Source organism: Salvelinus fontinalis, chromosome 14 (assembly GCF_029448725.1).
Source record: "Salvelinus fontinalis isolate EN_2023a chromosome 14, ASM2944872v1, whole genome shotgun sequence".
Classification (NCBI taxonomy): domain Eukaryota; kingdom Metazoa; phylum Chordata; class Actinopteri; order Salmoniformes; family Salmonidae; genus Salvelinus; species Salvelinus fontinalis.
The window spans coordinates 48,206,275-48,231,439 of record NC_074678.1 but is presented as its reverse complement, the minus strand read 5'-3'; the positions used below and the strand labels follow the sequence as shown (position 1 = coordinate 48,231,439).

General features: G+C 45.2%; 1 protein-coding gene across 1 annotated transcript in view; it reads left to right on the top strand.

Annotated features, from left to right (window-relative positions):
* Positions 1 to 25,165, top strand: part of LOC129869345 (obscurin-like) — a 90,766-nt gene that overhangs the window by 64,637 nt on the left and 964 nt on the right. Inside the window, exons 48-83 of the mRNA XM_055943677.1 lie at positions 2,794 to 2,903; positions 3,098 to 3,301; positions 3,487 to 3,569; positions 3,666 to 3,839; positions 3,965 to 4,124; positions 4,253 to 4,360; positions 4,452 to 4,616; positions 5,925 to 6,083; positions 6,360 to 6,537; positions 6,939 to 7,052; positions 7,283 to 7,450; positions 7,707 to 7,809; positions 7,949 to 8,078; positions 8,575 to 8,680; positions 10,394 to 10,502; positions 10,588 to 10,727; positions 10,846 to 10,958; positions 11,215 to 11,383; positions 11,666 to 11,753; positions 11,896 to 12,096; positions 12,211 to 12,271; positions 12,412 to 12,489; positions 12,674 to 12,846; positions 12,963 to 12,989; positions 13,107 to 13,259; positions 13,344 to 13,389; positions 13,526 to 13,588; positions 18,966 to 20,715; positions 20,826 to 20,957; positions 21,059 to 21,181; positions 21,580 to 21,747; positions 21,828 to 21,933; positions 22,109 to 22,348; positions 22,561 to 22,778; positions 23,199 to 23,295; positions 24,867 to 25,016. Coding sequence (XP_055799652.1) covers positions 2,794 to 2,903; positions 3,098 to 3,301; positions 3,487 to 3,569; positions 3,666 to 3,839; positions 3,965 to 4,124; positions 4,253 to 4,360; positions 4,452 to 4,616; positions 5,925 to 6,083; positions 6,360 to 6,537; positions 6,939 to 7,052; positions 7,283 to 7,450; positions 7,707 to 7,809; positions 7,949 to 8,078; positions 8,575 to 8,680; positions 10,394 to 10,502; positions 10,588 to 10,727; positions 10,846 to 10,958; positions 11,215 to 11,383; positions 11,666 to 11,753; positions 11,896 to 12,096; positions 12,211 to 12,271; positions 12,412 to 12,489; positions 12,674 to 12,846; positions 12,963 to 12,989; positions 13,107 to 13,259; positions 13,344 to 13,389; positions 13,526 to 13,588; positions 18,966 to 20,715; positions 20,826 to 20,957; positions 21,059 to 21,181; positions 21,580 to 21,747; positions 21,828 to 21,933; positions 22,109 to 22,348; positions 22,561 to 22,778; positions 23,199 to 23,295; positions 24,867 to 25,016 — 6,367 coding nt within the window. The remainder of the gene's footprint in view (positions 1 to 2,793; positions 2,904 to 3,097; positions 3,302 to 3,486; positions 3,570 to 3,665; positions 3,840 to 3,964; positions 4,125 to 4,252; positions 4,361 to 4,451; positions 4,617 to 5,924; positions 6,084 to 6,359; positions 6,538 to 6,938; positions 7,053 to 7,282; positions 7,451 to 7,706; positions 7,810 to 7,948; positions 8,079 to 8,574; positions 8,681 to 10,393; positions 10,503 to 10,587; positions 10,728 to 10,845; positions 10,959 to 11,214; positions 11,384 to 11,665; positions 11,754 to 11,895; positions 12,097 to 12,210; positions 12,272 to 12,411; positions 12,490 to 12,673; positions 12,847 to 12,962; positions 12,990 to 13,106; positions 13,260 to 13,343; positions 13,390 to 13,525; positions 13,589 to 18,965; positions 20,716 to 20,825; positions 20,958 to 21,058; positions 21,182 to 21,579; positions 21,748 to 21,827; positions 21,934 to 22,108; positions 22,349 to 22,560; positions 22,779 to 23,198; positions 23,296 to 24,866; positions 25,017 to 25,165) is intronic.

The following is a 25,165-nucleotide window of genomic DNA, read 5'->3' as shown; positions in this document are numbered from 1 at the left end:
AATCAATTGAATTTACCATAGCTGGACCAATCCAGTTGTAGAAACATCTCAAGGATGATCAATGGAAACTCGATGCACCTGAGCTCAATTTCGAGTCTCATAGCAAAGGGTCTGAATACGTGCGTAAATAAGGTATCTCAGTTTTTTATTTGAAATAAATTAGCAACATTTTCTAAAAACCTGTTTTCGCTTTGTCCTTATGGGGTATTGTGTGTAGATTGATGAGGGAAAAAATTATTTAATCCATTTTAGAATAAGGCTGTTATGTAACAAAATGTGAAAAAAGTGAAGGGGTCTGAATACTTTCCGAATGCACTGTATCACTTTATAGCTAGCACGATATTAGCTATGTCTTACATTTTCAGGTAAGACAAAGTCATTCCCATTCCTTTCATCTACAAAGCAAAAGTAAATGTCCAAGATATGTCCAAATCTGAGTAAAAATGTTAGACAAGTGGACCATCCAGTTCTCACTCTGTTCACGTGCCCGGCTTCTAGCAGTGAGGTAGAGGGTGTCATGGTGTTTGCCTGTGCACAGCTTACCACGGCAATAGCCACACAACATGTTTAGGTAATGCACATGCTCAAAATATGGAAATGGCTTGAATGAAGCCACTTCAAGCTAGGCAAAGCAGCCATGCCTATGCTGACCCTGTCCATTAACAGTGACTGGAGTCAGATAAGGTTGCTAGCATCAAGGCTTTTAATGGCTTTGAATGTATGGAAAGAAGGTTTTGAGCCAGTTTTAGCAAATGTTGAGATTGAGCATAAAAACCACCAGAATCATTGAGAAACAAACATTAGATAACAAAAAACGTCACGCGTTATTTGGATATTTCTGATAGTCATTTAAAAAAAAAGTTTAGTAATTTAGCAGAACGCTGCTATCCATAGCGATTTAGAGGAGCTATTATGGTTAAGTGCCTTGCTAAAGGGCACATCAACAGATTTTTTTCACCTTGTCAGCTCAGGGATTAGAACCAGCAACCTTTCAGTTACTGGCCCAACACTAACTGCTAGGTTACCTACCCTACCTCTACAGATGGTCATACTATCAACAAACAATTTTTAACACATTTCTTATTTAATTTAAACCTTATTTTATCAACTTCCTGGTAAAATAAGAGTTAAATATATATGTTTTATATTATTTACAAGGAATATATTTCACAATTGTAAATGGAAATATAGTTGAATGTTTTAGCAGTGCAGAACAAATACCCTCTCTAATAGAGCTGAAGACAAGAGAAAGTGAAATTGACAATGTAACAGGTTCATGGGAAATGGACCAAACCATTTTACACATTTTTGATCGTTATATTTTCTTATAACAGCTCCGCAAAAAGCCGATGACAGAGGCAGATTCGTATTGATTTGACAAATTATACACCATAATGCATGGTAAAATAACAAGGCAATAAAACAAGTAGAACGTTTATTCAGAAACACCATTACCATCATCCCGGAAACCCTAGACCCACCTGGACAAAAGGAATACCCATATGAGAATGCTGTTCATTGACTACAGCGCAGCGTTCAACAGCGCCCACAAAGCTCATCACTAACCTAAGGACCCTGGGACTAAACACGTCCCTCTGCAACTGGATCCTGGACTTCCTGTCGGGCCGCCCCCAGGTGGTAGGGGTAGGCACAACACATCTGCCACGCTGATCCTCAACACGGGGGCCACTCAGGGGTGCGTGCCTAGTCCCCTCCTGTACTCCCTGTTCACTCACGACTCCAACACCATCATTAAATTTGCTGATGACACAACGGTGTTGGGCCTGATCACCGACAACGATGAGACAGCCTATAGGGAAGAGGTCAGAGACCTGACAGTGTGGTGCCAGGACAACAACCTCTCTCTCAATGTGAGCAAGACAAAGGAGCTGATAGTGGACTACAGGAAAAGGAGGGCCTAACAGGCCCCTATTAGCATCGACGGGGCTGTAGTGGAGCGGGTCGAGAGTTTCAAGTTCCTTGGTGTCCACATCACCAACAAACTATCATGGTCCAAACACACCAAGACAGTCGTGATGAGGGCACAACAACGCCTATTCCCCCTCAGGAGACTGAAATTATTTGGCATGTGTCCCCAGATCCTTAAAAAGTTATATAGCTGCACCATCAAGAGCATCCTGACCGGTTACATCACCGCCTGGTATGGCGGTACATAGGGTAGTGCGTACAGCTCAGTACATCACTGGGGCCAAGCTTCCTGCCATCCATACCTCTATACTAGGCGGTGTCAGAGGAAAGCCCCAAAAATTGTCAGACTCTAGTCACCCAAGTCATAGACTGTTCACTCTGCTACCGCATGGCAAGCGGTACCGGAGCGCCAAGCCTAGGTCCAAAAGGCTCCTTAACAGCTTCTACCTCTATACGACTGCTGAACAATTAACCAAATGGCAACCCGGACTATTTGCATTGACCCCCTCGTTACTGTTATTTTGTTGTGTAACTTTTTTTTACTAAAGTGTATTTAGTAAATATTTGCTTAACTTTATTTTTTTTTAAACTGCATTGTTGGTAAGTAAGAATTTCACGGTACCTGTTGTATTCGGCCATGTGACAAGTACAATTTGATGAGATTTTTTGAATAAACCCTTAAAAGGGACCTAATTGACCCAGTCCACTCTATAATCACTCTGCTCATTCAAAGTAAGAGTGGCAAAAGTAAAAATGTAATATCTCTGGTATGTTCGAAAGCTATCTACAGTATTTCATAACCTAGGGTGTTAACCTTTGCACACTTTTGTCCACTTCTCTCACCACTTCTGAATGTCCCATCAGTACCTGATGCCATGTTGAGGACTCCATCCCCCAAACACTATCATTCCCACACACCTGCTGCTCTTACAGGCTCTGGCTCGGAGTCCGATTGTGACGAGGATAGAATAGAGGTACAGTATGGTTTGAACATGAGCCCTCCTTCAAACAATGTGTTCTGATCACGTTTTTTCATTGAGACAAAAAGTATACTTTTTTTTATCTCACTAATGAATACAGTAACCTTATCATAATTGGTCCTTATACAGTAACATTTGCTTGGACAAGCATTTAACCACCATTTTTTTTACCAACCTCTTTTCCATAGACATTTGATATATACGTGGCCAGAGCTAACTGCAGTCCTCAACAAGGTGGCGACAAGGAGAGCTTTGTGTTGAAGGAGGGTCAGTACGTGGAGGTCTTGGACTCTGTCCACCCGGAGAAGTGGCTGGTCCGCACCAAGCCCTCCAAGACCGCCTCCTCACGCCAAGGATGGGTCTCTCCTGCATACCTGGAGAAAAAGAGAAAGGTATGAGGTCATCAGTATGCCCTGGTTGGGCATAAAGGATGGGCATAAAATGGACAAAGTCGACATGTTTTGACCGTGCAAACAACCACTTTTTATGTTTCGTCATGTAAACAGGATTCGGCAGAGGTAATGATAATATTTCACCATGCATTAATTCAACCTTTCACTGTTTTTTTGTTGTAAAGGAGACATTCCCACAAATGAGGACACCACAACAGGAGCTGGATGTACCAGGGTCTACAGGGGAGAACTACAGGAGAACACTAAGGTGAGTGAACAAATATTACTTGATTACAGTGTGTTCCGCATATTTGATTCACATTGTTTCTCAAAGAAAACTGTCTACATTCCCTTCTGTCTTTAGCCAATTAATCCAGGGGCTGATTGATGGGGAGGAAGAGTTTGTGAAGGAGATGAAGGAATTCATGTCCCACCACCTGCACCACTTAGACACCAGCCCTCATGTCCCTATCAACATCATCAACCAGAAAGAAACCATCTTCCGCAATATAAAGGACATCATGGCTTTACACGAGAGGTCACACCTGTTCTCTTTGTTGAGATGGAGAGCTGGTTTTAGATACGTTTTTTTTACTCAAGTAATGAAATGTAAGATAAAAACTTGAAATAAATACTGTCCTTATTTTCCTACCCAATACTCAGATCTATTCTGCCCAGTCTGAGTGAGTGTTCTACTGACGATGACGTGGCCATGCATCTGGTCAAACATGCAGTGGACTTTGAGAAGTATCTGCAATACATGGTGGGCCAATCACAGGCAGAGGCCTGTGTCACTGACAAGACCATCCAGCAGTACTTCAAGGTATGCAATCTGATAATTTACCATAATGCACAAAAATCGACCCCCACTCCCACAAGAAAAACTATTTGCACTCGCATGCTTCCAGTTTTCCATGCTCACATTCACGTGTACGGAACTTTGTGTTCCAGCAAAACACGGAAACAGACCCTGAGCACCCCGAAACTGCAGTCCTGGATGTCATCACCTTCTTACAGAGACCAGTGGAGAGGATCCAGACCTACCAGGCCTTGCTCAAGGTCAGTGCTCATCATCTGATTCTAAGTGTCCATGTTGAGACCTTTCTGAAGCCTTATTCCCATGTATTTCTCCCTGTGTTTGTGTTGACAGGAACTGATCAAGAACAAGGCTAAGTGTGCGAAAAGCTGCCTTCTGCTGGAGGACGCCTTCTCCGTGGTGTCCTGTCTGCCCTGGCGCTCTGACAACCTACACCAGGTGTCTCTGATTGAGAACTACCCTGCCCCACTCACTGCACTAGGAGAACCTGTCCGCCAGGTAACCCACCCCTTCCTGAACCACAGTTTATCTCCATAGAATGTCAGTCCTGAAAGGCTGAAACACTTCCTAGTTTTCATCCTCTCCTTCTAATAAGGTACTAATTCAGACCTGGTACACCAGGTGAGTGCAGTTAAAGACATGCTCCGGAACTTTGGCGACTGCGAGGTATTTTTTTAACCCTCCCATTTTGGGCTGGATGTACCAATATGTCGTTCATACATGCAAAATATATGACCAGAATTTCTGTTTTACATCTAGCAATTTGAGTTCTAGCCAATGAGCTTCAGCCCCTCGCCATTTGAGTGACAGCTAGCAAGATACACACACAGCAGAGCGAGAGAGGAAGCAATGATGTGGTGCACATCTACACATACAGTCATTTTGCAGGGCTCTGGCAGTGCTCCTCCTCGCACAAAGGCGGAGGTAGCGGTCCTGCTGCTGGGTTGTTGCCCTCCTACGGCCTCCTCCACGTCTCCTGATGTACTGGCCTGTCTCCTGGTAGCGCCTCCATGCTCTGGACACTACGCTGACAGACACAGCAAACCTTCTTGCCACAGCTCGCATTGATGTGTCATCCTGGATGAGCTGCACTACCTGAGCCACTTGTGTGGGTTGTAGACTCTGTCTCATGCTACCACTAGAGTGAAAGCACCGCCAGCATTCAAAAGTGACCAAAACATCAGCCATGAAGCCTAGGAACTGAGAAGTGGTCTGTGGTCACCACCTGCAGAACCACTCCTTTATTGGGGTGTCTTGCTAATTGCCTATAATTTCCACCTTTTGTCTATTCCATTTGCACAACAGCATGTGAAATTTATTGTCAATCAGTGTTGCTTCCTAAGTGGACAGTTTGATTTCACAGAAGTGTGATTGACTTGGAGTTACATTGTGTTGTTTAAGTGTTCCCTTTATATTTTTGAGCAGTGTATTTGACCGCAACTATGCGATGTGGTACGGAATTGTCAGGGGGGCACCTTTTGGCTCGTGAGCTCTACTTTCAGAACTACTGGCTAAAAATTATGTAAAAGTACAGGATAATCTCAATTCCGGGACCAGAATTGAATAGCCCTGGTTTAGAGTATGCCAACATGCCTAAACTACCTGAGCTGTACTGTAACAAACAGTGGAAGTTGTTTCTCAGATGCTGATGGGGATATAGCATCATTGAAGGTTGAATGTCAAGGACATCGCTTAAAATGTGCCATCTTGATCTCGCATTGGTGCAGAAATTGGCTCATTCATATTTTCCTCATCGATAAACCAGTTCCTCCTGAAGCTTTCATCCCACGTCTTTCCTCCTCCAAGGGTCCTTTCACTGTGTGGGAGGAGTCTCCCGAGATCAAGACGTCCTCCAGGGGCCACCAGAGGCAGGTGTTCCTCTTCAAGGACTGTGTCTTGCTGTGTAAGCTCAAGAGGGACCCTGGAATGAACTCTGACACCTACGCCTTCAAGAACAAGATGAAGGTGACAAACTGCCCTTTGACCTTTGCCCCAGTCAATGTAAATGTATAGTCCAATTCCTCTGTGCCAAGCTTATGTTACCAACCTGGGTTCGAACCCAGGTCTCCTGTGAGCCACAAGATTGTGTTATCTCTCGGAGATAAAACCTAAGCGTTAGCTTGGGGAGATAACACACGTGTTAAGTCAAGGCTATTCATCACATTTAGTATGGTTTCTCCGAACCATCTCCATTACACATAGAGTGCCTTCCTTGTAATATTAACTTCTCCCCTTCCCCAGCTGAATGATGTGGAGGTGAAGGAGACGGTGGGGGGAGATGAGAAGTCCTGGGGGCTGTGGCACGAGCACCGGGGCTCAGTGAGGAGGTACACACTGCAGGGTCGCTCCGCCCTGCTCAAGCTGTCCTGGCTCAAAGACCTGAGAGAGCTGCAGCAACGCTCCAGCCTGACTGCCAGCAGTGAGTTCCTCTATGACTGTCGTTTGGCACTGTCCATTGTTAAGTCTGTCTAATATACACTCTTAGAAAAAAGGGCTCCAAAAGGGTTTTTTCAGCTGTCTCCATAGGAGAACACTTTTTGGTTCAATGGAAAAACACTTTTTTGGTTCCAGGGAAACCATTTTGGGTTCCATGTAGAACCCTCTGGGGAAAGGGTTCTACATGGTTCTACTTGGGGAGAGCCGAAGAACCCTTTCAGGTTCTAGATAACACCTTTTTTCTAAGAGTGTACGAACACTGGCTTTATCTTCTGTTAACTCTGTCCAGCATGAACTCTATCCAATGTTGGATTTGGGCAGCACTAGATGTATTTTTCCTCATCTCTTCCCATTATTACAGTAGTCATGTGTGTGTTTCTGTAGGTCCACCAGAGTTTGAAGTTCTCCTGGCTGACTGCACCACAAAGATTGGGCAGACAATCAAACTGGCCTGCAAAGTCATAGGAACACCCAAACCAGTGGTCAGCTGGTTCCAAGGTATACAAACCAGATAGCTTGCAAAGGGTTGGTTCTTTTTTAGTTGTTTATAGCAAATAGTTGAACCATATAGATTTGAGCTTTAGACTAGTTAGCCAGCCATTCGGGAGTAGTGTGGAAGTTCAAGGAGTACAACCTTGTGTACCAAATTTAGCAAGCAGAATGAGGTATGTCCTGTTCTTTAACAGCAGTACGATCTCTGACGCTCTGATATGACATCACTTCCCTAGATGGCCTGGCCCTAGAGGATGGCCCCCACCACATCATCACTGCAGACCGGGCAGGCACCTGCTGTCTCATCATGGATGGTGTCACTCCTGAGGACTCTGGACAGTACTTGTGCTACGCTTCCAGCTCTGTGGGCCATGCTAGCACACTGGCCAAGATAGTGGTGGATGGTGAGTCTATGTTCACTTACAGTAGCTCTGGTGCTGAACTAAACAACCACAGTCCGGGATAACAGAGCATTGGTCTCTCTCACTCACTCACTCACTGTATGCATTTCACGTTAATGAATATTAGGGCTAAAGTACACTAACATACAACAAACATAGCCATATGATTGTACTCTCTAACATGTTACGGTATACTCCATGGCATATTGTGCAAAGTTAATGCGTAGAGTGAATGAACTCATTATTTCCTGTCCTACAGCACCCCCCAGATTCCGTACCAGGCTGCAGAGTGCATGTCTGCTGGAGGGAGAGGACATCAAGTTTAGCTGCTCAACACACAGTACTCCTTTACCCCGAGTCAGGTATGGTACAGTAAACTGGACAGGATTTACTGGATCCCCCCTACAATGTCATGGCAACCTGGCTAGTACCTGCTTGATTCCCATTAAGATCGTCCCACATGTTTTCATTTGGTTGTGTGCCCTGGCATGTCTGTGACAGTTGGTTTAAGGATGGCAGAGAGCTGACAGACCAGAGGAAGTACCACATAGAGAGTGATGCCCGCAGTGGGATCCTCACACTCACCATCGTGAACCCTGGAGAGACAGACCTGGGACAGTATAGGTGTGAGGTAGGCCTATGGTACATGTATGAAACCCCTTTATGTACTGTACTTCATATGTAATAAGTGTTCCTAACATACAGGTAATAGTAATAATAATAATAACAATAATACATTATATAAAACTCCTTAAAAATAAACAAGGACACTGTACAGCAAAGAGTGGAAAAACCAAAACAGGGATTAAACAATTAAAATGAAACAAAAGCTACTTATCTTAAGCTAGGGCTGAGTAAGGGGGCGAGCTAAGCTGAGGGAAAAGGTAGGTTTGAGTTCGGGCTTTGAAAGTGGTGATGTAGTCAGAGTTGCGGGTGGCTGGGGTGAGAGAGTTCCGGAGTTTGGGGGCAGTGGCGCTGAATGGCTGGTCCCCCATGGTGCACAGTACAGGTATAACATTGAAGGTACAATATACTGTTGCTGTTCTTTATAGCAAGGCATTCTTTGAGCTTTTGTGCACTGTTATAAAACAGTGCAGTTTAAAATGTGAAATCTTGTTATGTTTTAGCTGTGGAACAAGTTGGGCAGTGCCAAGAGTAAAGCGGAGATGTGCTCCGCCTTTGCGCAAGTGATGGACAGTGAGCCTGACCAACCACAGGCCCTCTTGATCCAAGGTACAGTAGGAGAGTTCCCTCCACCAAATCAAGGTAAATGTCCACCTCGGAGTAAGGAAACAGGTTTTGAGAAGAGGGCTATAGTAGAGATGTTCATCTTTATTGTCCACATGTTCTACACTATAAGACATGATGACAGTCTAACACAATCTAGGACAAGGACCCCATAGGTCTAACTCTTACTGATATCTAATGAGAGACAAGGAAAAATATTGTTTTATCCCAGTTTTATTCTTTGGACAATACAAGCACAGTGTTAACTGAGGAGGGATCAGAAAAGCACATGCCATGGTCCTTATTTAGTTTCACCTCACCTCACTTCACTTTCACCTACTTTACCTCAGATCACTTTACTTCACGTTATCTCTGTTTTCACGCTGTCAGTCATCATTGTCATTCCTCATGTTCAATTTGGATTGTCTCATTATCCAGGTTACCCTTTTTCTCTCCCATTTCATTCCAAACACCCTTGAAACCATAAACACTTCCAGTCATCCACATTAGCAATCAACATAGATATCATATCATTACTAGTTTGTACATATTCATGAAAGACATTGATACACTTTAGTATTGGATGTTTTTGCTCATGTTTTCATCATGTTTCCATCTTTCAGAAATGAAAAGCATTGGAAAGGACCGGGTCATTTCCTCCCATTTGACTGATCTTGATGGATTTCCAAAAGCTTTTCCAAACAGGAGAAATAAGGGGTCATAGCTCATTTACATCTAGGGGTGTTTCCCGGACACAGATACTGACCTACAGTAGTCCTGGAGTAAAAAGCACTTTCAATAGACACTCTCCTTTGAGTTTACTTTTTAATCCAGGACTAGGCTTAATCTGTGCCCGATAACGGCTCCTCAGAGTCCATATCAGGACCCCGAAAAGTCGATTGATTACGACACAGCAGTAAATCCTTGCTATATCCATATATCTGACAAGTGTATATTTCATCCATTTCAAACACCTTCAACGAAATTCATTCAATCACATAGGGTACATTTATATTTTCTGTATTTCAAGGCAGATTAAAATGACTTAAAAAAAATTATAATACAATAAGAATACTGGCATTGCTGTATCTATCAATCACTTTCCTTCATGAGCAATGATTCCACCTCTAAGTAGTTTTCCCTTTGGCTTTTGGACACCAGTTGATCATGTGAGTCAATCCATTCTCTGTAACCCTCCTGCTCTCCATCCTCTGTAGTCCCCGAACAGGAAGTACCTCACAGAGCCTTCATCATGCTCACAGTATCATGGACCCAGTGCATGTGGATGGGTCCTCTCTCCTCTCCAACGCATGCCCAGTTAACTCTCCACTCCTACCCATACAAGATGGTCATGTGCCGGGCATCAGGTGCCCCTTATTCCCCCCCTGGGGAGTGGGCATGTGTCCATGTCCTGTTCATGGGCTGATTTACAAACTATTGGGTGTCCTTCAAGTCTGGAGGTAAGACGTGCGCTGGTTATTGTGCTTATGTGAGTCTGGAGGTAAGGGTACTGTACGTTCCTAACATTTGCTTTTATCATATTTTTTAAATAGACAGTTGTTAATGTCTCGACACGCTTTGCCTCGGTCACAAATTAGCATGGCTTCAAAAGATATATTCATTGTAAAGGCCAGTTAATATGAATGAATGATTTTGGATTATTAGGCCCTAACAGCACCTAAGAGTATCAGTCTGAGAGTGGTGTCATTGTGCTTCCAGACTCCGACTCAGAGGGCTGGTCCACTGCCATGGTGAAGCAATGGCTGCAGACAGACTTCAGCCCCACATCTGTTGTCAAAATGCTCTTCCAGCCTGGATACCCTCAGCCGTGAGTCTGCCTGCCAGAACTGTGATACATTCATCATCCTACTGTACCATCTCTATTTCTATCCCAATATATCTTTTCTCTACAGCGCCGAGGGTAGCCAAGAGGAAAGGGACCCTACCGCCAGAGGACACGTGGCGGCGCCACAGTTCCCCACTGAGCTTGAGGAGAGACCTGAGGTTGAGGAGGAACTTTATGTTCCTGAGGCCATAGAGGAAATGCCAACAGGTACTGTACTTTGCAATTGTGCATACACACTGTCGTTTCTCATTTTCTAATAAGAGGTGGCCACTGTGCCTAAACCATGAATCCTCTCATGCAATGACCTCCCTTCCTGTCTCCTCAGCTCCTCCCTCCATCCAGGTGCCGGTGGAGGACCTGTGTGTGGAGCCTGGTCAATCAGCTACCTTCACCATCATCATCACAGGAAGGCCCACCCCCGAGATTCAGTGGTACAAGGTTGGGACGCGTCAAACTTCCTCAATCTAAGACCACCATCACCTCATTCACTGTTATAATTCACTTCATTCAAACCTTCGTTATGACATTCCCCTGTACATTTAAGCATAGCTGACACCGCCGGACATAACTAACCAAAACAATTCATCAACTGAGTAGTACGAGCATGGTAATTGTTGGTGTTCTCCTCTACTACTTGGCCCCTGTGCTGTCGTAGAAGCTGTGCCTTAGTAGTGTCTCTCTCATGTGATTGGAGGATGGAGAGGAGCTGTTGGCCAATGAGAATGTGGAGGTGGTCCAGAATGGTGCCCGCTGCTCGCTGACTGTGCTGTGCCCGGAGAGCGAGGACGGTGGCATCTACACCTGCTGGGCCTATAACGACTCCGGACACACCTCCTGTCAGGCTCAGCTGACAGTGGAGGAGGGTAAGACCTCAGTACACACCTATGGTGTCTGTCAAATGAATCAAAAATGAATCCCCCTTGTACAGCAGTGCACTACTTTTCGCTAGAGCCATGTGTCTTTCCGTTCACTGTCCTTATTTTTTTACTGTCATTCAAACTAGCTGATGCCAAAGCTATGACAGATTTAACACAAAATGCCTAGAAGATGAGCATCCTAATCCCCAAATGCAACACAACACCACAAATGTGATGTTCTCTGGCTGACTAAATGTGACTGCATGGTCCTGATCCTCTTTTCTGTAGGTCCACTGGAGTCACAGGAGAGAGAGGTGGAGCTTGGGAAGAGGAGGAAGCTGCTGTCTGTGTATGACGTCCATGGGGAGATTGGGAGGTAAGTACACATTTAGTTGGGTGTCATATTTCACACTGCAGCAATCAGTCAAGCTGCAACTGTGGAGGTGACGTTCCCTGTAGCAGTGTTCCAATAAACTAAAATGGGTTCCGTCCTTTGCCTCTTCTCCCTGTGTCTGTAGAGGCACGTATGGGGTGGTAAAGCGGGTTACCCACAGGAGGACGGGTGAGGGCTTTGCCGCCAAGTTCCTGCCCCTGAGGAGCAGTACGAGAACCAGGGCATTCCAAGAAAGGGACCTGCTCTCCCGGCTGGCCCACCCCAGGGTGGCCTGTCTGCTGGACTTCTTCTCTACACGGAGGACCCTGGTCCTGGTCACTGAAGTGTATCCTTCCCCATGGCGCTTTTAGCCACTTCACCGATGAAGACCTAAGTGGAAATGTAGTGCTCAATTTGATCCATGTTGAACACGTCACATCATCCTTAATACCATCTATAGGTGCTCCTCTCATGGTCTTCTTGATCATTTGCTGTCGAAGGGATCCGTCAGTGAGAGAGAGGTAAAACCTTTGATCTTTTGACTGTAAACCCAACCTTGTTGAACTGTGTTTTGAGTTGACCCCTGTTTTGCCTGAATGCTAAGGCTATTACGACTGCCCCTATGATGTTTATAAACTGCACCATGCGTTCATGGTACCAGGTGCAGATGTACATTCAGCAAATCCTGGAGGGAGTTGGTCACATCCACAGCATGAACATCCTACACCTGGACATCAACGTAAGCTCTTCATACATTCATATTCACGAAGCCAGTCTGTATGTTTCATTTGATTGTTCATGCATTCATTTTGGTGTTCTGCACATTGAAACAATGCACAGCGGTCGATAGTTTGACGGACAGCTCAGTCATGACATGATAAGCTCCCTCACCCACCGTTTGCCATTGGAATTCAATCACACAGACGGACAATATCCTGATGGTGTTTCCACCCAGAGAGGAGATCAAGATCTGTGACTTTGGCTTCTGTCAAGAGATGGACACTTCCAGACACCAGTACAGCAAGTTCGGCACTCCTGAGTTTGTAGCCCCTGAGATCATACATCAAGACCCTGTCACTATAGCAAGTGATATCTGGTAAGCTAAACACATCTGTTTCAGTACATCTGTGCCACTGTATGTGACATTCCTATCATATGAAGGGAAAATGTGACGATTTTTCACTACAGAAATATTGTCTCTCTCTTTGTCAGGTCCATTGGTGTTGTGGCCTATTTATGGCAAGTACTGTATGATTTATGAATAAAAAATAAATAAATGCAATATTTGAGTCTCATCATATAGTACATGGAATGTGAGTGAGTGTTAGGTGTTGAAATCACGCTGTGTCCTGTCAGTCTGATGTGCCGCTGTCCGTTCGTGGGGGAGACGGACCGGGCCACTCTGCTGAGGGTGGGGGAGGGGACACTGAACTGGGATGCACCCGACCTCGCCTACAGGAGCACCGGTGCCCAGGGCTTCCTCCGCACGGTCCTGCAGCCAGACCCAGCGTAAGATACACAACCATCGACGTGAATGAAGATATTACGATCTCTTATATGGATATAACTCTAAATGATTTGTTCTGTCCTTAGAAAGCGACCAACTGCATTTGAGTGTCTGGGGCACGAGTGGTTCCAGGTAAGAATTACATTCTCAGTTTGTTTATGTCTCAGCCGGGTCGGTGGAGACAAATAAAATAAAGAAATGGAGGAAAACAACTAATCTTGTCTAACACATTCTCTCTTGTTGATTATGTTGTCAGAGTGAACATGAGGATGAGACTGATGATATCAATACGAGGGCTCTGAAAGTCTTCATCTCAAGGAGAAAATGGCAGGTACAATAATGATATGCAGGGCTCTATTTTAACAAACCTAATGCAATGATAAAGTGGTAGCGTTATAGTTTGGGGGGTGTGTCGGAAATATTAGTGCTATTTTTACAAACGGAATTATGGGCGCAGTAGCTGACGTTGGTGCGAAAGGGCTGGGTTTTGATGCATAAATAAATTGGAGGCTTTAAGCCTCACTTGCCAATCAGAACATGCTCCATGGCTAAATATTTGGTTGCTTCAAGTTGTGTATTTACAATCTTTTATGTATTGCCTTTATGTATTGCCTTGTCATCAACTCCAATTTCAATGTTAGTCCGTTATAGCCTAGTTTGTTAAATAACCTACAGAAACATAGCCTAGTTTGTTAAATAACCTACAGAAACATAGCCTAGTTTGTTAAATAGCCTACAGAAACCAAAAATATGTTGAACATGTTCTCAGTCCACATTGTTGTAAGTAATTGCATGTCTTCAATATGGAAACATATAGTTAAACATAGCATTCACACTGGGGGCTAGGCCTACTGTAAATTGCATTATGGCTGATTCATGGACATGCCAAGCGTACAATTAAATTCACTATTGATAAGGCCTAAAAAGAGAGTCAATAATTCTAATCAAATTAGAATCAAAATTATACAAAAACTTGTTTTAAATAGGGTACAGTATGTCTAAATACAGTTACAGGCACCATAATTGCTTCCTGTGGGCATATAATATTAAGGCAACGCAGACAATGGAGGGTTTTATGCACATCCAACTTTTCACAGAAGCTGGACAAAGATACAATATAAAGAGAATGTCCACTCACCGTTATACTGTTTTATAAACATAATGGAACCATCTTACAGATCGCATTCACATTTCGTCAGAAATAGCAGATGGCTCCTAAATTCCATTTCATGTCAGCTGGACGTTCTCATCATAAAGCCAGGATGGTGAATCATTCTAAGTTTAGTTTTTAATCAAATTAAACTCTGCTGTAGAACCAGCCGGAAATAGAGTAAAAGTCACCCAGAAAAATACTACTTGAGTAAAAGTCTAAAAGTATCTGGTTTTAAATGTACTTAAGTACAGTGGTGGAAAAAGTACTCGTACTTATGTAAAAGTAAAACATAAATGCTATACATCAAATTCCTTATATTAAAGAGCCACTGAACACACCTTTTCCCTTCGCTTGTGGACTTCGGTACACAACACAACAGCTGTCTGTGACCGGGCAAAAAAACCTTTCCAAGCCAAACGTTTATACCATAACCGATAACAGCCTTCACCATTGACACCATATTAGCTAACGTCATAGTCAACATAGTAAACCCGCTACAATCATGCAGTACAGTGTACAGCAAGCAGTTTAGCAGTTACACCGGTGGGCCCCTGTGGCAATACATTTCTAAAACCAAAAGCTTACCTTAACTTGGAAGAGTTCCAGTGTTGGATAGCCTTAACCAGCTAGCTAACATAGCATCCCTCTCTGTTTGAGCCGGGTGTTAGAGTAGGCTAAACTAGCTAACTGCATTAGCTAGCTAAGTAAGGGAAAGTGAAAACAAAATATCTCTGCTTCTCTTTCATTTAAAAAGAAATGAATTGGTTCAAAACTGTCTCTGAGTCAACTACTCACCACATTTGATGCACTGCAGTGCTAGCTAGCTGTAGCTTATGCTTTCAGTACTAGATTCATTTTCTGATCCTTTGATTGGGTCGACAACATGTCAGTTCATGCTGCAAGAGGTCTGATAGGTTGGAGGATGTCCTCCGGAAGTCATCATATTTACATTTACGTTTACATTTACGTCATTTAGCAGACGCTCTTATCCAGAGCGACTTACAAATTGGAAAGTTCATACATATTCATCCTGGTCCCCCCTGGGAAGTGAACCCTGGTCCCCCCGTGGGAAATGAACCCACAACCCTGGCGTTGCAAGCGCCATGCTCTACCAACTGAGCCACACGGCGTCGTCTTTAATGTGTAAGTCTATGGAAGGGGATGAGAACCACAAGCTTCCTAGGTTTTGTATTGAAGTCAATGTACTCAGAGGAGGACGGAAGCTAGCTGTCCTCCGGCTACACCATGGTGCTACCACAGAGAGTGCTGTTGAGGCTACTGTAGACCTTTATTGCAAAACAGTGTGTTTTTAATCCATTGTTTGATGACATGAATATGTTTAGTATAGTTTTAACCAAAAAGGGATACAATTTTTAATGTGTCATTATTTCTATTTTTATGTACTGAGAAGGATTATCGTCCCTTTCCTCCTTTGAGGAGCCTCAACTGATGCTATTGGATAGAGAGCAATCACCAAAGCTGTTCACCCCATGTTAGTGGGCAAAGGAACATTGTCAAATCAATACCCAACTTTCATTTACCCGTTGTGATGCACAGATGTTCCAAACTCTGTTTTAGAAGAGACTAACTTTATGACCACAATTTTTCTATTTACACTTTGTAGTAAACTTTGACACTAGAATAACTGTTTTTGACTCTTATCGATGCCAAATAAGGGATTTGTTGCTTTTTATCTTCTTAGGGATAGCCCCCTTTTTTTAAATTTTCGCCTAAAATGACATACCCAAATCTAACTGCCTGTAGCTCAGGCCCTGAAGCAAGGATATGCATATTCTTGGTACCATTTGAAAGGAAACACTTTGAAGTTTGTGGAAATGTGAATTGAGAGAGAATATAACACAATAGAATATAACACAATAGTAAAAGAAAATACAAAGAAATAAATGACCGTTTTTTTCTACCACCATCTTTGAAATGCAAGAGAAAGGGCCCCAAATCTAGCCATCGCTCTGGTAATTCCAATGGTGTCCACAAGATTTCAGCAGTGTATGTGCAAAGTTTCAGATGGATAACTTGATGTATGAGCAAACTACATAACTTTTAGTGTGAAGACACCCAGGTACATTTGGGCAAATCGTGAAATAGACATTCACATTCACATAACATTTTTCGGCAAGTATATCGTCAAATATGTATACTTGGACTTTGATTGAGCTTTTACAGTATTAGTGACATCGGATACTGTAGGTTTCCTGGAGGGCAGGCAGTGTTCCCCCGATGATGTGTTGGGCAGACAACACCACCCTCTGGAGAGCCCTGCGGTTTCGGGCGGTGCAGTTGTTGTACCAGGCTGTGATGCAGCCCGACAGGATGCTCTCAATTGTGCATCTGTAAAAGTTTGTGACTGTCTTAGGTGCCAAGATAAATTTCTTCAGCCTCCTGAGGTTTAAGAGGTGCTGTCTTCACCACACTGTCTGTGTGGGTGGACCATTTCAGATTGTCAGTGATGTGTACGCCGAGGAACTTGAAGCTTTCCACCTTCTCCACTGCTGTCCCGTCGATGTGGATAGAGGCGTGCTCCCTCTGCTATTTCCTGACTTCCACGACCAGTTCCTTCGTTTTGTTGATGTTGAGGGAGAGGTTATTTTCCTGGCACCACCCCGCTAGGGCCCTCGTTATTGTTGGTAATCAGGCGTACTACTGTTGTGTCGTCTGCAAACTTGATGATTGAGTTGGAGGCATGTGTGGCCACGCAGTCATGGGTGAACAGGGGAGTACATGAGGGGGCTGAACACGCACCCTTGTGGGGCCTCTGTGTTGAGGATCAGCGAAGTGGAGTGTTGTTTCCTACCTTCACCACCTGGGGGTGGCCCGACAGGAAGTCCAAGACCCAGTTGCACAGGGTGGGGTTCAGACCCAGGGCCTCAAGCTTAATGATGAGCTTGGAGGGTACTAGGGTGTTGAAGGCTGAGCTATAGTCAATGAACAGCATTCTTACCTAGGTATTCCTCTTGGCCAGATGAGATAGGACAGTGTGCAGTGCGATGGGAATTGCATTGCCTGTGGATCTATTGGCCCAGTAAGCAAATTGAAGTGGGTCTAGAATGCCTCTCAACGCAGTCATTGAGTTGAGTTACCTTTGGTTTCTTGGGTACAGGAACAATGGTTGACATCTTGAAGCAAGTGGGAACAGCAGACCTGGATAAGGAGAGATTGAATATGTCCGTAAACACGCATGCTCTGAGGACGCGGCTAGGGCCGGCAGCCTTGCGAGGGTTAACACGCTTAAATGTCTTACTCACTTCAGCCACAGAGAACGAGAGCCCACAGTCCTTGGGAGCGGGCCGCGCCGGTGGCACTGTGTTATTCTCAAAGCGGGTGAAGAAGATGTTAATCTTGTACGAGAGAAAGAAGTCCACTATGAAAACCTCTTCTCCGCCGGCGTCGTCTTGTGGCAGCCTTTCGGATCAGATAAATTGCCCTGGGGGGTACGATCAAAGGATTCAATTCTGGAAAGTTGTATTCCTAGTCGTAATGCTGGTGAGTTACCGCCGCTCTGATATCCAAAAGTTATTTTCGACTGTATGTAATAACAGAAAAAACGTTCTGGGCTAATAATGTAAGAAATAACACACAAAAAAACGAAATACTGGAAAGTTGCTTAGGAGCTAGAAGCAGAGCTGCCATGTCTGTCGGCACCATCTTGCCATCAAGATTGTATCGTTGCTTATGTACAAGACAGATTTTTAAAAATGGCATTATGGGACGACTGACTACTTTGGAGGAGCGTGTCTCTGGTAATTGGACGAGGGGCGCTCTTTGAAAATGGGAATGGATAGCCTACTTGAACATGCGAAATGTAAGTATGTGAATTGTGAATATTGAAAAAAGCATGAGGGCAAAATCCTCAAATATTTCAAAGCTCAGTCAACCATTGAAAACTCAGTGGCCAGGATAAAAAGACACACCTTTGGTAGGCAATGCCGCTAAACCAACCTTGATTAAGGGGAGGGTAGGCAATGCTTGGTTTTTAATCAAATCGAAATGGGGGGAAAACAATTTTTTTATGTTCATAAATACGAGATTCACGGGCAAAAAAGGCACATCTCTCCTTCCATGGACACTGTGCATCATGGCTAGATAGGCTGCGTTTCCAGTCTCAAAATCCATTCCATTATCAACTACTTCCGTTAATAAGACGTGCTTTTTGTGGGTCTTAAAACTTCCCATCAGTACTGCAGCAAATTGTCACTTTTGCACTTGTTTTTAAGGACACACCTCAAACATTGCCACCCCTCCCACCTCAGTGCAAGCGAGCTGATAAAAGACAGGTAAATCGCGGAACCTGGCTTTAGGGCTGGAAAATGCCAGTGCGCCAGTTTTTACATGACAAAATTGCAAACACCCTGCGTTTGAAACATACGTCTCCTTAGCGCCAACTGATAAAATAGAGCCTTCAGTCTTTTAACTCTGTCCAGTGTTTTCTTGTCTCTTCTCTCTGTTTATGTCAAGTGTTTCCTGAACTGTCTTTTCCCAGCTCTGTATGACCGATCTGTCTTCTCTCTCACCTGCATTCTCTCCACTCTCTACCCAGCGTTCTCTGACCTGCCTGGGCTCGGTACTAATCCTGAAGCCCATCCCAGAGCTACTGGATGCCCCTCTTCGGGAGACCTCCATCACAGCCCCCCGGGACCCCCATGAGCACAGCAGCACCTCCATGAGCAGCGGCTCCTCCTCTGAGTACGACGAGGCCGACGCCTGGGACTTCTTCCACCACTGCACCACAGCCGACGAGGATGAAGACGAGGAGGAGGAAGAATTTGACCCCCTCATGGAGAGAGCCAGGATCCCTGAGCTCTTTGCCAAACTGACATTCGAGGAAGAGGAGGAGGAGGGCACCATGGAGGAGGAGAACGAGGAGGAGGCGGAGGAGGAGATGGGAGGAAAGAGGAGCGTGCTGGAGAGGAGCCTAAGCAGGCAGTCTATAGGGTCCTCGGACGCTTCACAGCAGCCGACCCCCCAGAGGGAGAAGAGGGTCAGCCGAGAAAGCAGCCCGTCCCTATACCTCTCCGAGGGGGATGATGGGTCCGCGTCCGGGAGTGATGGAGGCCTCATCGCCAGGAGCAGCCTGATCCGCAGCACTTTCTACAACAGCTCCGCGCAGCTCTCGCCCATGTCCGCTCGCCACATGACCCTCAGGGACAAGTTCCAAGCCAAGAAGCAGGAGAGGGGCCGCAAGCCGCTCCGCAGAAGCCTCTCTAGCCGCCTCAACGAGCCTCTCATTGAGTATGTGGAGGACGAAGGCGAGACCAATCACGGGCAAAGGCGAGGGTCTTTGCAGCCGTCCATGCTCAAGTCCTGCTCCTTTGACAGCGGGGTCAGCCTCTCGCACAATGCACCACCACAGAGGAGGAGCAGGTCGTTGGACGAGTACTTCCGACACTCACCAGGATCTGCCAAACGCAGAGAAGAGGAGAGTGCTTTGAATCTTAAGGAGGATTTCACTGATGAGGAGGAAGAGGAGAAGAGCTTGGACGTTCCTCCTCTCCAAGTGAGAGGTAGAAGAGGTTCAGTGGCAGTGGCTCCCAAACAGCTTACGGCCAGGCTTCAGAAACTGTGTGCAAAATTGCTCCGTGCTGGTCCAGAGGAGGAGGCGGGGAACCTGGCTGGCTCTCAGTACTCCCTGGCTGAGTCCCTCATCCTGGAGCATGGCTCTGAGGGCTCCAGCAGGCTGGGCTCTTGTGAGGAGCTGTCCCACGGCTACCCTGCAGCCGCACAAAGAGGGAGAGCAGGGGATGAGTATGATGACCAGGAGGAGCCCCTGATCACAACTTCCCCCTGCTCCCTGCTCCAGGGGTCTGAGGCTGTGGACGCTGACAAGGAGCCCCAGCGCCGGAACGGCCAACTTCAGATCCCACCGAGAAGGACAACCCACCCCAACCAGAACTCAATGGCCAGAAGTAATGGTAAGGTTGAGAAGACGGTCCTGCCTGTAAAACCCAGCCCCAGCCTGTCCTTCAAGGCCCCAGAGAGACCCTCGAGGGCCAGCGACACAGAGGCACGTCTCCAGAGGCACGCGTCCACCCCGGCCCTCCAGGCCAAACCGCCCACGGGGAAGTCTCCCAGGATGTCACCCAAGGTTGGGTTGATGAATCTGTTACGTAGGCAGTCCTGGGCGGGGCATTCCTACTCACAACTGGAGGGCGCGGAGCAGGGACCCACGCTAGGGGAATTGGAGCCCAGAACCCCCACCATGTCACTCAGGAAAAAGATGAGGGCATCAGCCTCTAGCCTCACCAAGCTGTTCACTAAATCATCCAGCAAGGAGGACTTAACGAAGGGAGGTGAGCTACCATGCACTTTTAGTTTCGTACACTTTTTCCGAATGGGATCACTCCACATGTAGTGGAAACAATCAGAATTTCCACCCTTTATGTTTCTTGGTGTGATGCAGGGCCGATTGTTAAGGGTTCATCTCCTGCTCCACCTGAGCAAAAGGCGAGCGCTGGCTTGGAGAGTGCGAAAAAGAAGTCCAAATTATTTTCATTTAAAATACCTAAAATACCTGCATTCAAGAAGAACAAAGGTGAAGTATATTTGGACTCTACTTTGCAATCTACTCAGCAGAAGAGAGGCTTTGTGTGTCTCTTTGCAAGTCTAATGTTTATCTTTCTGTTTTCTCTCCAGAGATGCCCATCCACCTGACCAGGCCTGATGTGCACCAGTTGGAGGCAGGTGGATTTCTGCTGGTATGGAGACCAGTGCAGTCCAGCGACCCAGTGGTTTACTGTGTTCAGTACAGCACAGCCGGTACGAAAAACACTGCTTACAGATCACACAGGTTTGCATATTGATGTTCCACAGAAATGTGTATGTCACAGGAGGCTGGTGAGGGGACGATGGCTTATAATAATGGCTGGAATGGAGTAAATGGAATGGTATCAAGCACATGGAAACTCTGTCTGATGTGTGTGATATCATTCCGTTCGTGCCGTCCCAGCCATTACCATCCACCCGTCCACCCCAATTCAGTGCCATGAGTCGCCGTACCACCAGCCGCCTGTGGTGTATGTGCAGTGAAGTGAAGCGACACTAAATTGAACAAGTTTAACACTGTCTACCGGATGTTGACGATGATGATGATGATGCACTTGTTGCACATGAAATATTAGAATTATGAAACATTTCCATACCCTGTACTGCCACAGGCGGGGAGTGGAAGCTACTGTGCGAGGAGGTGACAGACAGTTGCTACGTAGTGAAGGACTTACTCAGAGGAGCAGGATACGTATTCAGGGTGGGCTGCATCACCAAGAAGGGGGCAGGACCTTTCAGTGACCCTTCACCACCTGTTGTTATGGCAACCCATCCTAAAGGCAAGAAAATTCTATATAGTCCTTGTTTCATTTTAGAGTTTATTGATGAAAGTTTGCTTTTGTGCTCCTTTAATCTACAGAGACCCACATTCCCCTCATCCAGACCGAGTACCCAGGGTCAAAGGGCAGTGGATCAAGAGGTCAACCTAGCCACAAGACCTACAGCTTCCTCGCAGAGATCAACAGGTACTGAACGGTCAACACCGGCTTAGGAAAGTTTCCGTTTTTTCTACACGACGCGAATGTGTACTCATTGAGCATTTCTTTACCGCACATCTGTCCTGCATACCTGTAACGTAGGCCTGCACAGATGTGTGTGCAATCTCTCTCACCGTCTCTCTCGCCGTGTCGTCCATGTCAGGGGTCGGTTCAGCGTGGTGACCCAGTGTCAGGACAGCCAGAGCCAGCAGCTGTTTGCTGCCAAGATCACCCCCTACAGGCCAGAAAAGAGAGCTCTGGTGCTCAGGGAGTACCAGCTGCTTAAGAAGCTCAACCACCGGCACCTGGTGCAGCTGCACACGGCCTACATTACCCCCCACTACCTGGTGCTCATCCAGGAGCTGTGTGCAGGCAGAGAGCTGCTCTACAACCTAGCTGAGAGGTCAGAGAGACACAGCTGCCTGCTTTACATTACAACATTACTTAGTAGTGTTTGGGGGTGTGTTAGTTTGTAGTGTTGCCTGGCTAATGGGTTTTGCAATTTCCAGAGTGTGGATGCAAAATGTGTTATTTACTGTACTTGGTAAAGATGCAGAAGATGGGTTTTAGATATACCATGTTCCCCCTCCCTCCCTCCTTTTTCCCCCCAAACAGAGATCTTTATGCGGAACTCCATGTGGCAGAGCTGCTGGCTCAGATCCTGAGTGCTGTGGACTACCTGCACGGCCGCCGCGTCGTCCACCTGGACCTCAAGTCGGACAACATGCTGGTGACGGACCGCAACGTGCTGAAGATCGTAGACCTGGGCTCTGCTCAGTCTTTCACACCCGGGCAGACACTGAACATCGAGGAGATTCCGGGACAAGAGAAAGGTACATCAAGAGAATGACTGGAAAGGATGGGTGGATAGGGATGATAGGCTGAACAGAAGCTTGCCTAACTTCATCACTCAACTTTGCTCTTGAAGAACAGTTACATCCATCTTCCCATTTCACACAGAGACTCCATCGTGCGCCTCTTCACAGACAACGGGCAGAAACAGAATGGCAGATGGTGGTACGCTAACCCAATGTTAACTGTTATGCCTTTCCTAACCCTTACCCTAACCTCACTGAAACGATGACAAAACCTTAACCGTAACCTTAATTCATTTCGACCTCTGTGTTCTGCCGCTGGGCTATAAACGTTGTTCCTTGAGAGATGTATTTTAATTTACTGGCACGTACTAATGGAAACAATGGAATGTAAAACTCTTATGAAGAATGCCTTCTCTATCTGTCATGTTTTGTAAGTTTACATTGTCCTTCCTAAAGCTCCAGAAATCCTCGACGGACAAGGAGTCGGACCTGAGACCGACATCTGGGCTATTGGGGTTTTGGCTTTTATAATGTAAGTAAGAAGGGTTGTTCCACGAAATGAGTGCCTTTTTGTGTCCCTTTTAATATTTTAAGTAGAAATTGTGCACAAATATTGCATTTTAAAAGCCAGTTACATTAAATGAAGTGCCATTTAATAGAGACCACATGGCCGATTCAATATATCTGACTTGCTGATTTTGACATATCCCTCTGTGCACCCTCTGTGACTTCTAGGAATAAATTAACCTGTACCTTTTTTCACCATAATTGTAAAGCCCTAATTATTATGTTGTTTTGACAGTCATTTCTGGCGACTATGATTTATTTAATCTGACCTGTTATGTGAACTTATGTGAATCTGCACATCCTGTTATGTGAACTGAACTCAAATTTCAACGTGGTGAAACTTTTGCTTTTTAAATAGTCAAACCCCAGTGTAAAAGCAGGTGAGCTGGTTCTACTCGTTTTGGCCATGTTCTGGTGTTTTGTGGTGGAAAACTGAGCGGGTCGAGCACAACACTTTAACCCTGTTACCCATAGACAGGCTAGAAATGTTTTAACAATGTCATTTTTTTTGTGAAGCTTGCATTCAATTGCCCCTCCCTGTTGCACACATATCAACTTAATTTAATATCAACGCTGTTACTTTACTTGGCTCTTTATTGGCACTGACTATAGTGATTTTTTTGGAGATGGGAAGACATGTTTTTTATTAAGTTGAACATATGCTCTTTATGACAGAATGTTAAAATGAGGTGAAACACTTTTTTTTTTTACACTGCTGAAAATGCACCCAATTGGTGGAATGACCCAGAAAGATACATGAGGATTGAAATATTTTTGCAATAATTACACTTCTCTCTAATGTTTAGAGTACTGATTGCCCTGGATGTGTAAGTTGTATCCTATATATCAGGAGTGTCAAACTCATTTTACCAAGCAGGCCACATTGGGTCTTCAGGGGTCCAGAGGGCCGCACTTAAAATGTGTTATATTTCCTTGCTGTCAAAATGTCCAAAAAATAGTCCCATATCCAATGCTTTTGGAATTTCCGATGCTCCCTTACTGTTCAGCATTCGTTTCGATGACTGTCAAGCTGGACAGCGTGAAGAGACTGTAAATGTAGATCCGGTAATATTTTTACACAGTTTCAATTTGGTTTTAGTCATTTCAATGTCAATTTAAGACTGTTTTTCAAAGAAAAATTGAAACCCCCTGCAGGCCGGATTGAATGGGCTCGTGGGCCGGATCCGTATGTTTGACACCCCGCTATACAGCCATACTGCCATTTACTCTTCTGTTTCTCCTCTGATATGTCTATGTGAGGGGACTGCGAGGGAATACACACACACACACACACACTCTAACACACACATTATTTTTGTTGTTGTATTGTTTTTATTAGTATTATTATTATAGATTTTTTATTTTGTGTTTGTTCATCGTTGGATTTTAAATTTGTGTGACTGGCCTCATCTATCAGTGTTTTGTTACTTGTCATGCTTTGTGTTTTTTGTGGACCCCAAGGAATAGTAGCTGATGCTTCTGCAAAAGCTAATGGGGATCCAAATAAACAAATATGTCCTCCCTCTCACCACCTAGGTTGAGTGCAGATAGCCCGTTCCATTCAGACCTCAACTGGGAGAGGGACAGAAACATCCGGAAGGGGAAGATCCAGTTTGGCCGCTGCTACCCTGGCTTGTCAGAGGGAGCAATCAACTTCATAAAGAACACACTGAGCATCAAGGCTTGGTGAGTCGATTGACCAGATCTGACCAGGACCTATACAGTACCTATTGCCTATTTGAGATAGCCGAGCACACCCAAAGTTGTTTCATTGAGGGGTAATTGATAGATAGTGTTAACAAACCATTTCAGAATGTTCCTGATGTGTCTCATCT